Source organism: Dreissena polymorpha, chromosome 3 (genome assembly GCF_020536995.1).
Source record: "Dreissena polymorpha isolate Duluth1 chromosome 3, UMN_Dpol_1.0, whole genome shotgun sequence".
Classification (NCBI taxonomy): Eukaryota; Metazoa; Mollusca; class Bivalvia; order Myida; family Dreissenidae; genus Dreissena; species Dreissena polymorpha.
Genome location: NC_068357.1, coordinates 37,938,335 through 37,954,247, shown reverse-complemented (window position 1 = coordinate 37,954,247; position 15,913 = coordinate 37,938,335). Strand labels below are relative to the sequence as shown.

General features: G+C 38.6%; 1 protein-coding gene across 1 annotated transcript in view; it reads right to left on the bottom strand.

Annotated features, from left to right (window-relative positions):
* Positions 1-9,748: 9,748 nt before the first annotated feature.
* Positions 9,749-15,913, bottom strand: part of LOC127872159 (neuronal PAS domain-containing protein 1-like) — a 63,032-nt gene continuing 56,867 nt past the window's right edge. The window contains exons 5-6 of the mRNA XM_052415489.1: positions 14,489-14,601; positions 9,749-9,952 (exon numbers count right to left, since the gene is read on the bottom strand). Of these exons, the coding sequence (XP_052271449.1) occupies positions 9,749-9,952; positions 14,489-14,601 (317 nt within the window). The remainder of the gene's footprint in view (positions 9,953-14,488; positions 14,602-15,913) is intronic.

Sequence of the window (15,913 nt, the reverse complement as noted above, 5' to 3'; positions counted from 1 at the left end):
AGTCTGCTATTACTCTCCAATTCATCTGAGCTGTAAATAAACTTTTGGTATATGCTAATATCAACCTTGATACATTTTAATTGGAATTACAAGGAGCACAAATTACTCAATAAATAAAGACAAACTTACATTATGTTTGATCTTTTTGCTGATATTATTAGCTGATTAAAGTAATACATTGCTTAACCCTTTGCATGCTGGGAAATCTGTCATCTGCTAAAATGTCGTCTGCTAAAATGTCATCTGCTGAATTTCTAAAATTAGCATTTTCTACGATTTTTTAAAAATGATACTATAAGAGTAGCAAACAATTTGGATCCTGATGAGACGCCACATTCTGTGGCATCTCATCTGGATCCAAACTGTTTGCAAAGGCCTTAAAATTCGGTTCCAGCACTGAAAGAGTTACCATTTGAGCCTGTTTTGGAAAAGCTGGGCTTGATGCATGCCCATAATGTGTACTCTCAGATTAGCCTGTGGAGGCTTGATGCACGCCCATAATGTGTACTCTCAGATTAACCTGTGGAGGCTTGATGCACGCCCATATTTGTGTACTTCTCAGATTAGCCTGTGGAGTCTTGATGCACGCCCATAATGTGTACTCTCAGATTAGCCTGTGGAGGCTTGATGCACGCCCATAATGTGTACTCTCAGATTAGCCTGTGGAGGCTTGATGCACGCCCATAATGTGTACTCTCAGATTAACCTGTGGAGGCTTGATGCACGCCCATAATGTGTACTCTCAGATTGCAGGGCTTGATGCACGCCAATAATGTGTACTCTTAGATTGCTGGGCTTGATGCAAGCCAATAATGTGTACTCTCAGATTGCTGTGCTTGATGCACGTCAATAATGTGTACTCTCAGATTGCTGTGCTTGATGCACGCCCATAATGTGTACTCTCAGATTGCTGGGCTTGATGCATGCCCATAATGTGTACTCTCAGATTGCTGGGCTTGATGCACGCCCATATGTGTACTCTCAGATTGCTGGGCTTGATGCACGCCAATAATGTGTACTCTCAGATTGCTGGGCTTGATGCACGCCAATAATGTGTACTCTCAGATTGCTGGGCTTGATGCACGCCAATAATGTGTACTCTCAGATTGCTGGGCTTGATGCACCCCCATAATGTGTACTCTCAGATTGCTGGGCTTGATGCACGCCAATAATGTGTACTCTCAGATTGCTGGGCTTGATGCACGCCAATAATGTGTACTCTCAGATTGCTGGGCTTGATGCACGCCCATAATGTGTACTCTCAGATTGCTGGGCTTGATGCACGCCCATAATGTGTACTCTCAGATTGCTGGGCTTGATGCACGCCCATAATGTGTACTCTCAGATTGCTGGGCTTGATGCACGCCAATAATGTGTACTCTCAGATTGCTGGGCTTGATGCACGCCAATAATGTGTACTCTCAGATTGCTGGGCTTGATGCACACCAATAATGTGTACTCTCAGATTGCTGGGGCTTGATGCACGCCAATAATGTGTACTCTCAGATTGCTGGGCTTGATGTACGCCAATAATGTGTACTCTCAGATTGCTGGGCTTGATGCACGCCAATAATGTGTACTCTCAGATTGCTGGGCTTGATGGCACGCCCATAATGTGTACTCTCAGATTGCTGGCTTGATGCACGCCAATAATGTGTACTCTCAGATTGCTGGGCTTGATGCACGCCAATAATGTGCACTCTCAGATTGCTGGGCTTGATGTACGCCAATAATGTGTACTCTCAGATTGCTGGGCTTGATGCACGCCAATAATGTGTACTCTCAGATTGCTGGGCTTGATGTACGCCAATAATGTGTACTCTCAGATTGCTGGGCTTGATGCACGCCAATAATGTGTACTCTCAGATTGCTGGGCTTGATGCACGCCAATAATGTGTACTCTCAGATTGCTGGGCTTGATGCACGCCCATAATGTGTACTCTCAGATTGCTGGGCTTGATGCACGCCAATAATGTGTACTCTCAGATTGCTGGGCTTGTACGCCAATAATGTGTACTCTCAGATTGCTGGGCTTGATGCACGCCAATAATGTGTACTCTCAGATTGCTGGGCTTGATGCACGCCCATAATGTGTACTCTCAGATTGCTGGGCTTGATGCACGCCAATAATGTGTACTCTCAGATTGCTGGGCTTGATGTACGCCAATAATGTGTACTCTCAGATTGCTGGGCTTGATGCACGCCAATAATGTGTACTCTCAGATAAGCCTGTGGAGGCTTCACAGGCTTATTATGGACAACACTTTTAGCTTTTATGAAATTTTCATTTGAAGGAAGTCTCTTCTCAGCAAAAATACAGTTTAAGCTGAAAGTCTTCCTTTATTTGCATACCATGTTTCTCAACCTTTCGGAGTTATCAAGGGATCAACACTTAGGTTTTCAATTATTCCATTAACCAAAGCAACCACAATTTTGTGTGTGAAGAAAAAAATTAAAATAACCTGCATATTCACCATATGGCCCTCAATACACATACCAAGTTTTATCAACATAGCTTAAATACTTTTTAAGTTTTTTCAGGATCCAGTTTCGGTTATACCAACATATATACCAATAAGTGGGACACACGGACAAAGAGTAAAGGTGTCCTCCCCTCCCACTTATATACTCCTTATACACCAGTAGATGACTAATGAAATCGCACATGGCAGCAAAATAATCTGTGGATCATACTGACCCATCATAACATAGTGTTTGTTGAATTAACCAATTGCAGTATTGATTAATTTGCACTACAATTAGACATTTTCTCTTCTGTAGATTGCACTTGTTATGCATCATCCCCATGCACTACTAATCACAAGCACTTGTTATGCATCACCCCCATGCACTACTAATCACAAGCACTTGTTATGCATCACCCCCATGCACTACTAATCACAAATTCATACACGCATCATCCCCATGCACTACTAATCACAAATTCATACACGCTCACAACTTTCCCAGCTGACTTCCCCAACAAATATTTAAGCATTGAGAAAACATGTTTTTCAAATGATATCAACCAAGGTTCAACTAATAAACCTGGAAAGTGAAATGAGCTTAATGATGGAATTACTTCATAGGAATTTGTTTGGAAACCTTCAATTTTGTGAGTTCATTTGGAAATAAAAATACTTTCAACATTGGAAATTCCATCTAACTTTGACCCATAAACCACACACACTTTATTGCATAATTGTTATTCTTTCTATTTATAAATCATAATACAGAGAAGTACAGGAGCATGACAAAAAATGTAAATCGTTAAATCTATTAGATAACATAATAAACATGACAGCACTGAAGAAATTGCTTCTTACTGCAATTCTTAGTATGAGAGGCAAAATCCTTAGCTTACAAGATTGGAATAAAGAGCAGAAATCAAGGACGGTTATGACCTAATTTAGGGCCAAATACTGTATATTACAAGACATTCGTCATTCCAGTTATTAATAAAGCACATTCACCTTCAGGTCAGGAATGAAGGTTATATATTACTACAGAGCACGGTTTGCACATGGAATAAGAGCCAGTCACAGTAATGCCTGGAAAAATGATTTCACAATACATTATGAGGAATATTACAAATAGAAATGTGTGACCTACACAACGATCCAGTTAAATGTCAGAGAGCAAGATGCACAGAAATGGCATGTAGTCCAAATAGTCACACTATAAAGTGGAGGTTTCAGCCATAGAAAGAGAAGTGTTAAATGTCAGGATGGAAACATCCAAGCCTCAGACCACATTATTCTTTGGAGTAAAATAATGCATGGATGTTTTCATATGATTTAAGTGCTTAAAGTCTTTCCCATACAGCAAACACTTTTGAGCAAAATTGGTAATACAGTCGCTAATACAAAGGAACTGACTGTGTGCAGCCCAAGGTATCATTAGAACAAAATTAATGTTCTGACCAAGTTTCGTGCAGATTGAAAATAAATCTGACTTTTACAGTGTTAACAAGGTTTAACTACATCCATATAAAGAAAATGCCCTGCCCCCTGGTGGCAATGCTTTTCATTTGACTGAAATAATTTTTGAACTAATCCAAGGTATCATTAGAATTCTTTTCTAACCAAGTTCATTATAAACAAGACTATAAATAAGACTTAAGTGTTAAAAAGGTTTTTCTAAAGCAATATAAGGGGAAATAGAGTAACATCTCAATTCATGCCAGCAGTCAGGTGCAAGGATGGGCTTCATGAGTAACATGTATATGCATGACTGCAGTTAGGTACAAAACCAGGCTACATGAGTCACATCTTAATGCATATCTAGAGTTAGGTACAAGCATGGGCTTCATGAGTAACATCTCAGTGCATGCCTGCAGTTAGGTACACAGATGGGTTACACAAGTCACATTTCAAACATGCCTGCAGTTAGGTACAATGAGGGTCTACATGTGTCACATCTCAATGCATGCCTTCTGAGTTAGGTACAAAGATGGGCTACACAAGTCACATTTCAAACATGCCTGCAGTTAGGTACAAGGAGGGTCTACATGAGTCACATCTCAATGGATGCCTGCAGTTAGGTGCAATGAGGGTCTTCATGAGTCACATCTCAATGGATGCCTGCAGTTAGGTACAAGGAGGGTCTACATGAGTCACATTTCAATACATGCCTGCAGTTAGGTACAATGAGGGTCTACATGAGTCACATTTCAATACATGCCTGCAGTTAGGTACAATGAGGGCCTACATGAGTCACATTTCAATACATGCCTGCAGTTAGGTACAATGAGGGCCTACATGAGTCACATCTCAATGCATGCCTGCAGTTAGGTACAATGAGGGTCTACATGAGTCACATTTCAATACATGCCTGCAGTTAGGTACAATGAGGGTCTACATGAGTCACATTTCAATACATGCCTGCAGTTAGGTACAATGAGGGCCTACATGAGTCACATTTCAATACATGCCTGCAGTTAGGTACAATGAGGGACTACATGAGTCACATTTCAATACATGCCTGCAGTTAGGTACAATGAGGGTCTACATGAGTCACATTTCAATGCATGCCTGCAGTTAGGTACAAGGAGGGTCTACATGAGTCACATTTCAATGCATGCCTGCAGTTAGGTACAAGGAGGGTCTACATGAGTCACATCTCAATGCATGCCTGCAGTTAGGTACAATGAGGGTCTACATGAGTCACATTTCAATACATGCCTGCAGTTAGGTACAAGGAGGGTCTACACAAGTCACATTTCAATACATGCCTGCAGTTAGGTACAATTAGGGCCTACATGAGTCACATCTCAATGCATGCCTGCAGTTAGGTACAAGGAGGGTCTACATGAGTCACATCTCAATGCATGCCTGCAGTTAGGTACAAGGAGGGTCTACATGAGTCACATCTCAATGGATGCCTGCAGTTAGGTACAAGGAGGGTCTACATGAGTCACATCTCAATGCATGCCTGCAGTTAGGTACAAGGAGGGTCTACATGAGTCACATCTCAATGCATGCCTGCAGTTAGGTACAAGGAGGGTCTACATGAGTCACATCTCAATGCATGCCTGCAGTTAGGTACAAGGAGGGTCTACATGAGTCACATCTCAATGCATTCCTGCAGTTAGGTACAAGGAGGGTCTACACGAGTCACACCTCAATGCATGCCTGCAGTTAGGTACAAGGAGGGTCTACATGAGTCACATCTCAATGCATTCCTGCAGTTAGGTACAAGGATGGTCTACATGAGTCACATCTAAATGCATGCCTGCAGTTAGGTACAAAAAAGGCTACATGACGCATCTGAATGCATGCCTGAAGTTAAATGCAAAGATGGGCAAAACAAAACTTGGCTACATGAGTAACATCTCAATGCATTCCTGCAGTTAGGTACATAACTTGGCTACATGAGTAACATCTCAATGCAATTCATACCTAGAGTTAGAGACAAGGATGGGCTTCATAAGTCAGATCTCAATGCCTGTTTTCAGTTAGGTACACAGATGGGCTACAAGAGTAACATTTAAATGCATTCCTGCAGTTAGGTGCAAGGAGGGGCTACATGAGAACATAAAAACTGAGCACACACTTGTTCTGTATGGCCCTGCACTGTTTGTTACACCATGTGCTCCCAATCCTTGTGGTTTACCAGTTTGAAAGGGACCAATCCTCAACCCTTTTCAAGTACTATTCTCCTGATAGATTAGGTATTGGAGATTGAGTAATCTGTAGAAGATTGTGATTGCGAACATGAATGGCAGTTTATTTAACCACACATTATCATCAAGTTTGTGGTTTGGGATTCGTTCATTATGATGTTAACAGGTACTGTCAGATATGTGCACTGTCTTGCACTTACACCCAACATCATCCATCAGTCTAGCTCTGGGAATATGAGGTTTAATGCATGTGCATCAAGTGTTGTTCAGATTAGCCTGCGCAGTCTTCACACCACTTATCAGGGACAACACTTTCCCCATAAACTGGATTGTCATTAAAACAAGATCTCCTTTTTAAAAAATTTACCATTTAAGAGGAAAGTGTTTTCCCTGATTAGCCTATGCAAACTGCACAGGCTAATCTGGGACGCCACTTTATGCATATACGTAAAGCTCTGTTTTCACAGAACTAGGCTATATTTAAAAATGAAACAATTTGCAGGCAGTAAATATTTATGTGTTAAAATGCTCATTATGCAAATAACTGTGTACAGTTTGACATGATTCAATTAACTGATAGCATTAGAAAGTGGTAACTGAATAAATCTCAAGATTACTTCAGTAGTGAAGTATACACTTTTTACAGTAATACATTATATAGTGCACTGTAAAATACTTAAATGCTCATTTAACTAGAGCTTTGTCACAGACGTGACCAATACCCCCACATGCCGCATTGACACATAATATTTTGCATGTCGTCTTCACAAAAAACAGCGGTTACCATGCTCAATTTTTAAAACGCACTAAGTGACCCCTTGACCTAGTTTTTGACTCAGAAAAGCCCATGTTCTAACTTGGCCTTACGATCATCTCCATAAAACTTCTGACCAAGTTTGGTGAAGATCTGATGTAAACTACTTGAATTAGAGAGCGGACACCATCCTGAATGTTAAAAAATGCACTAAGTGACCCCGTGACCTAGTTTTAGGCCCGGAATGGCCCATGTTCAAACTTGTCCTAGAGATCATTTAGATAAAACTTGTGACCAAGTTTGGTGAGGATAGAATGAAAACTACTTGAATTAGAAAGCGGACAACGTGGTGAGGTTTAAAATGCACTAAGATACCCCGTGACATAGTTTTTGACCTGGCATGACCCATATTCAAACTTGACCTAGACATCATCTAGATACAACTTCTGACCAAGTTTGGTGAAGATTGGATAAAAACTACTTGAATTAGAGAGCGAACAACATGGTGAGGTTTAAAACACACTAAGTGACCCCGTGACCTAGTTTTTGACCCGCCATGGCCCATGTTCGAACTTGACCTACACATCATCTAGTTACAACTCCTGACCAAGTGTGGTGAAGATCAGATTTAAACAACTTGAATTAGACACCATGCTCAATGTGTAAAACGTACTAAGTGACCCTGTGACCTAGTTGTTGACCCGGCAAGGCCCATGTTCAAACTTGGCCTTAAGATCATCAAGATACAATTTCTGACCAAGTTCGGTGAAGATCGGATTAAAACTACTTGAATTAGAGAGCGGACAACATGCTGAATGTTTAAAATGCACTTAGTGACCCTGTCACCTAGTTTTTGACCCGGCAAGGCCCATGTTCGAACTTGGCCTTAAGATCATCTAGATACAACAACTTCTGACCAAGTTTGGTGAAGATCGGATGAAAACTACTTGAATTAGAGAGCGGACAACATGCTGAATGTTTAAAACGCACTAAGTGACCCCGTGACCTAGTTTTTGACCCAACAAGGCCCATGTTCGAACTTGGCCTACACATCATGTATACACAACTTTTGACCAAGTTTGGTGAAGATCGGATAAAAACTACTTGAAATAGAGAGCGGACACTTAATACGGACCGACCAACAGACCGACAGACAGACAAGCTCACTCCTATATACCCCCCTAAACTTCGTTTGTGGGGGTATAATTAATGTACTTTTTCTTAAAGTACCTTTGCATTATCTTGTCATACCTGGGTGCATGCCATATGACAGACTTTTGAGAACCCCTTTCCTCAACATCTTGAGTAAACATAACTTTGACATAATTCACACCCATTTTTTTTATCAGCATGTGAACTGTAAATCTGTTCAAATGTTTTTTTTTAGTAAGCATGTCTAGTACATGACCCTTGCCTTGAATAAAGAACTTTTTGTTATTTACATGAGTTACTCTCTTGGTGATGCCGCGCAGATGTCAATATTCTCCTATATTCAAACATAACTGACATATGCCTGTCCATTTTGGTGACCACCAACCAAACTCACATGTTTCCAGGTGGAATTTTACTCTTTCAGTGGAACTGAATTTTGAAGGCCTTTGCAAACAGTTTGGATCCAGATGAGAGGCCACAGAACGTGGCGTCTCATCAGGATCCAAACTGTTTGCTATTCTGATAGTATTCTTTGAAAAAAATCGAAAAAAATGCTAATTTTAGAAATTCAGCAGACAAGATTTTAGCAGACGACAAATTTCCCAGCATGCAAAGGGTTAAACCAGGTTGCTGAGTTGAGAAGTGTGTGTACCAACCACTGCACTCACTAGACAGTCTAAATAAACTAAAGAGAACAGATTATTATAGTCATGCTCACAGCAGACTCACAAGTTAACTAGACCAGTAGCCCTGCTGCAAGAATGTGTGATCAAACTAGTTGTACTCACACTTTACTCTGCTGTACTCATGCTAGAAACAAGCCCTTGCAAAGAGACACCAGCTGATAGATTTGTTTATGTCTGCCTAGATTAAATCTGATTGTTTTCTTACTTGTCAACGGCACGACAGCCTCATTTACAACAGCAAAAAGCGCAGAACAATAAATGAGCATATATAGAAACCTTGACATAAGGTTTAGTCTGCACATTTAACCACAGTCCTCATTTATAAAACATGCATGAGAGTAATGTGAAATGTTTGCAAGTAAACTGTGAGTAGCAATGACCTTATTTGCTGAGAGAGAAAAGCAATCTGGACTCCACAAATCCCTGCTGGCATTCAGCATGAAATTGAATGTGATTACTACAATTACTAAGTTTATAGATGAATTAACAATAACAACTTGAAAACATATAAAGCACATTGCAATTATGTTATCTGCAATTAACTCCAAGGTCAGTTTGTTCATGATACTGTACTTAAAGTCAATAAAGATAAGATTTCAATAAAAACTACAATGGCCATATACAGCACCCAGAGTCTAATTGCTTACACCAATAACATCCTGAGAGTGTAATGATCAGTGCGCAAGCCATACATTAAAATGAACATAAAATAAACAAAAAGGCCAAACAATTTAAATTTTAGAATCAAATACTTATTGTCTTGAATTCTGAATATCTTCTAACTATAATTGCTATTGCCATATTTTACATCAATCAATGTACCAACCAATCAATATATAGATCAATCAATCAATCAAACATATGAGCCTCATTCTGAGAAACGTGTAATGATGGGCATGCACTCCTCACCAGCTAATCAGGTACTAGACTTTCCGCCTATACTGGATTATGGCTGTACTGTATTTTGGAGACAAACAAAATACCATAACAGGGGAAAGTGTCTCCACAGATTAGCTGTGTGGACTGCACAGACTAATCTGCGACCGCACTTCGCCCACATGCATTAAGCCCAGTTTTCCCAGAACGAGGCTCATATATAATCATACTGAACATGAACTCACCAGGTCGACCGTTGCTTTGAGAGTGGTCCCCCTTGTCATCAGCAAACTGCCTGCTGATCTCGTGCTGGTCACTGGTGTGGATGTACTCCAAGACACTGCGACCAATCATACGCTCCTAGAACATACACTGAGATGTGTACACATGGAGTAAACCGACAATGAGCGGTGTACACATGGGGTACACAGATACTGAGAGGTTTACACATGGAGTAAACAGACACTGAGATATGTACACATGATATACAAAGACACTGAGATGTGTACACATGGAGTAAACATACATTGAGATGTGTACATGTGGGGTAAACAGACACCGAGATGTTAACACATGGGATACACAGACACTAAGATGTGTACACATAAGCAATTACTATTGTTGGCTATCAAATTAAATATTTAAGCAAAAATAATTAAAGAAGATCAAAACTCAATTAACAAACAGCCTTTATGGCCTATGAATACAAACAGTTTTGGCTGAGTAATTGAATATACTAACAATTCATACAACAAGACAGTGCAATATGTTTATTTGCATTGAACATTTGTTCAAAGTTCCTATCTATAACTATGTTCACAATACCAGCCTCCACAGGACAGTGTGGTGATGTATGGGCATGTATTGATTGGAATATTTCTGAAAATCTCTCAGGGCAATAAAATGGTGGCAACAATCTATACATTAGATTTGTTACTGTTTCCATCATCTAGACTGGAGAAATATTTTCTGTTTTTTCTCAACAAATACCAGAATGATATCTTATAACATTGAATTATCTAAGAAAACACTAGAAATGTGTCCTTATCACATAGATGCACACACATTACACGTTTGCATCAAGACTTCAATAATGTAAACAAATAAGGAGAAAAATAAAGAGGTGCATACGTTTACATGAATGTTAATATGTAAATTAAGTTTCATCCCTCTAGCAGTTATACTTTTACCATAACACAATGCAAAAACCTTTTTTCCTTAAAAGGCCATAATTTTAGGTTAGGCACAATAAAAAAATCAGTCCGACAGCAGCTTATAGAGCTCAAATAGCCAAGCTGTGACAGCAGCTTATAGTGCTCAAATAGTCAAGCTGTGACAGCAGCTTATAGAGCTCAAATAGCCAAGCTGTGACAGCAGCTTATAGAGCTCAAATAGCCAAGCTGTGACAGCAGCTTATAGAGCTCAAATAGCCAAGCTGTGACAGCAGCTTATAGAGCTCATATAGCCAAGCTGTGACAGCAGCTTATGGAGCTCAAATAGCCAAGCTTTGACAGCAGCTTATAGAGCTCATATAGCATATAATGATCCTTATACCTCACCCTACTACATTTACATACATTATGTTTGTATCTTTATAATATATATCTTGGAAAATGTCTAAAAGCCAATTACCAAAGTAAAATAATGGTCTCACTGATAGCATCAACATCATGTTACAGGTAGGATTGTGGTGGTTCCACACAGCTGCTTTACATGCAGTCAGTACTAAGTGATTTATTAGAAGATACAGCTTTCAAAGTAAACATCATAACAAGTTATGTATGAAATGGCAATTATGATTAATTTGGTGCCACAACACCCAGGTATTGACTTAAATGAACTCAACAAATAGCAAATGTCATTTGTACTATATCTTCATATTGGAAATCTATTGGAAACGTTAAGAAGCTTAAGTGAGTTCTTCACTTCTCTGTACATATACTGATGACATTGTGTTGCCTTTCAAGGGTCACACAGTAATGGCAGTGATGAAATCAAGCTGGTGATAAAGGTAGCAAAGGTCAAACAGTTATGGAAGAGATGTGAACAAGCTAGTTGTCAAGGTTGCTAGGGTCACACAGTAATGATATTGATGTGAACAAGCTAGTGGTCAAGGTAGCAAGGGTCACACAGTACTGGAATTGATGTGAGCAAGCTGGTTGTCAAGATAGTTAGGGTCAAACAGTATAGGTAGTGATGTGAACAGGCTGGTTGTCAAGGTAGTAAATGTCACACAGTTATGGTTGTGATTTGAACAAGCTGGTTGTCAAGGTAGCAAAGGACACACAGTAATGATAGTGATGTGAGCAAGCTTGGTTGTCAAGGTAGCAAGGGACACACAGTAACGGTAGTGATGTGAGCAAGCTTGGTTGTCAAGGTAGCAAGGGACACACAGTAATAGTAGTGATGTGAGCAAGCTGGTCATCAAGCAGGGGTCTAGCGAGTGGGCAAAGTGGGCGATTTCTTCGCCCAATTAATCTTAACTTTGCACATTAATTTCATGAAGGCGAAGTGACTTCTCCTCCTTTTAATGATTTACTTTGTGCCAGACATTGACTGATTAAAATCAATTTGATGTGGAAAATTGACTCGGGAGGATTCTCAGCCATAAGTTGCCCCATTTACAGGTCATGCAAAGTTGAACACTCAAAAGAACAGTCTGGAGCTATTACACTTCTTGAAATTGTTAATAGATGATGCCTTGATTAATTGCCTTGAGCTGGCTACCAATAACTATGATTCAGCAAAGTTAAATAGCCCATTTAAACAATACTCAAGAATGATTAAATGGGAAGAGGTAACCTTAAATGGAAAGAGGTAACCTAGCATTGGCAATATATATGGGGCTAGTTTACAAGTCTTTATTTATTTGTTATCTCTGCTGTAAAATGAGATTTTAAAGGAATTTTAAATATAAAGCAAATATTTGTAACAAAATATAAATTTAATTTAATGTTAAATTGCTTAAAATGTACAAGGAAGTAAAAAGATTCTGAACATTTCAGGTTTTGTTACAATTGAAGTTTTAATTGATACACCTGTACAGGAAAAAAAATTGTTGAAAGTACCATCATAATTTACAATCAATGACAAAGAAGAAAAATGTAGGTTTTTTACACATGTCTAATTATAAATGAAATGCACCCTTTTGAAATCCACATTCCATTTCAGTCTCTATAATATAAATTATTTCAGCAGTAATGAGGCTTACCAGTTATTACATAAATAGCATGTGAATTAAGTGTTAAATATATTATTTAAACTAAGTTTAATACACCAATAACACAACATTAACACTTAAGTGTGTGTGTTTGTATTTGTAAATGTTGTCCCCAAAAGTGTGAAATGAGAGAAGGTTTCTTGCAGTCTCTTTATAAAAGCTGTCTTGCATGTATGAAAATTATCCATATTGATAAACTCTACGCAATAATATTTTCTAAACAATTCATGAACCAAGTAAAACCAATTTTTACATTGTCTACCACTTGAAACTTTACAATAGTTAAATACAACTTTGTTTATCCTGTTGTTATCCATTTTTGAAAATCTTCAGTAAATGGTAGCAATACATTTCAATTGCCTAGAAAAAGTTGGCTCCCAGTCCATGTCACCGGCAACAGCAAGATTTGGTGTATATCGACCTGTCCCCATGTAAAAACGCATAGCACGATTTTGAATTGCATCTATGCATGTAAATTGTCTCGTTCCCCAGACAGCCGCCCCATATGAAATAACAGACCAAACTAAAGAGTCATAGAGTGTCTCATTCCCCAGACAGCCGCCCCATATGAAATAACTGACCAAACTAAAGAGTCATAAAGTTTTGTATAAACATTGAAGGGCATGCCACCTATAGATTTGAACTTTGCAATGAGTAGGCCCAACGCTCTTCCTGCTGACTGTGACACAAACTTTGCAGTAACATTGCAATCTAAATATTCATTTAACATAATTCCTAGATATTTATAATTATCTGTGTATTCAAGTTTCTCATTATTACACCTAAAAGTAAATTGAGATCTCTGCATGGATTTAGTTCTTAAATGAACAACATTACTTTTTGACATATTAATATGCATTTTATTATCCCGACACCATTCACATAGACAATTCAACATTGTTTGTAAATCTTGTTCATTTTTTGCCAAAATAACTATGTCATCAGCATACATCAATAAAGTCAGATGTTTACCATTTTCGATTTCTATACCAAAACCTAGTGCATTTAATTTAACAGCAAGATCATTGATAAAGCAGTTGAAAAGTATGGGCGATAAAATACAGCCCTGACGCAATCCTATCTCAACATTGAACCACTCAGATTTAAAACCATTTATTCTAATACAAGACTGAACATTTGAATATAGTGACATAATAGCTTTAAACATTTTATTATTAACCCCCATCGATGGAACGCTGAACAGAAACCATTTTATCTTTTAGTTGCCTCACTTGTCCCTAATTTTAGCTGAAGGAGAACTCACTTCTCCCTCAAATTTGAACCTAGGCTGAGCCCTGAATCTATCTTTTGAAGCTAAATATATGTAAAACTAAGATCTATGATGCAAATGTACCATTTCTCCAAAAGATGTTACCACTTCTCCCTATTTTGGCTTTAGGGAGAAGTGACTTCTCCCTTAATTTTGAGCCCAGCTAGACCCCTGTCAAGGTAGCAAGGGTAGCTCAGTAATGGTACTGATTTCAACAAGCTGTTTGTCAAGGTAGCAAGGGACACACAGTAACGATAGTGATGTGAGCAAGCTTGTCATCAAGGAAGCAAGGGACACACAGTAACGGTAGTGATATGAACCAGCTGGTTGTCAAGGTAGCAAGGGACACACAGTAACGGTAGTGATGTGCCCAAGCTTAGTCGTCAAGGTAGCAAGGGTCACTGACCTGTTTCAACCCGAGATGGTCGTGCACAGTGCTTGATATGAACTTGATGGTCATCTTCTTGGTGATAAAGATCAGAAACCCGTTCAATGCCTCCAGCATCAGCCTGGACTCCCCTGAAACAACAACAAGAATATTCTCAGCAAGTTTCATGAGTGGGTTACCAATGTGATTAATAGAGTGTTCAAATGGGTTTACTTTAACTTAATATGTATAACTTACCAATTGCATGAATGTTTTTTCATGAAGATTGGGCAATAATAGAGACCTCAAGAGTGTTTAAACCATTTCTGTTTCATTCAACCTAGTTTTTGAAACCACATCACCAGTAATAAACTTGGTTGAGATATCATTGAGGCAAATGTTCTGACCAGGTAAGAAGATTTTGCAATAAATGTGGCATTTTGTGGTCACAAGCAATTTCTTTAATTTGTTGTAGTTTCCTATTGAATGGTCCAAACATGTTACCCAGTTTCAAACTCCGTTTATATATCATTGAGAACCATGTTCTCAGAAAGTTTTAGTTAGATTGTGCTGTAAATGTGGCCTCTAGAGTGTTCACCAGCCTTTTCTTTAATTTGACTTAAAGCTCTTGATTTTTATCCCACATGATCCAGAAAAAATGTTCTGACTAAATTTCATGAAGATTGGGAAATAAATGAGGCCTCTAGTGAATTCACATTGCAAATGTTGACTATGGACAATGCAGATGCAAGAAGAAGGATGGACTAAAGGCGATCACAAACGATCACAATTAGCATGTTAGGCTCTAAGGTAAGATAACAAAAACAAATAAAACTAGAGCTATCAATACTCCCAAAATACTGCTTAAACACAGACCTGGAGCCTAATAACTAAGACTTACCAATGTTGTTTTTGTCATGAAGTTGCCAAATAGTGTGCATATGAAATATATTGAGCTCATTATCATGTTATGATGTTTTAAATACCAATTACTTGCTATGACTATACAATTATTAAGATTTGAAATAGCTGATATAGCAAAAACTAGGGGCTTATACTGGTATTAATAGGCATGCCATCTTAATCCTAATAAACCTGTTGGTTGCCATGAAAATCCTTGTCAGGGCAATTTGTTTATTCCCCCCCCCCCAGCAAATAGTAAAATACTCACCATCTAGGTGTGTTTTTGGTGATTATTTCAATATTTCATTGGGCAACTGCATATCAAAAAGAAGGAAATGGTAGGTGTTGAACAGTAGGAAAAGGTAGCAACAGTTTGAATAGTAATTAAAATAAGTGACTTGTTTATGTGTTTTCTGACTTGGTGGAGTAATTTGAGACGCAAATATGCAGTTGATACAATAATTGACAATAATAATTATTGAGAACATGAAAATATGCAATCACGTTGAATAGTGTGCATAAATATTGAACATTCAACAGTGTAGTGTTAGTGCCATAACT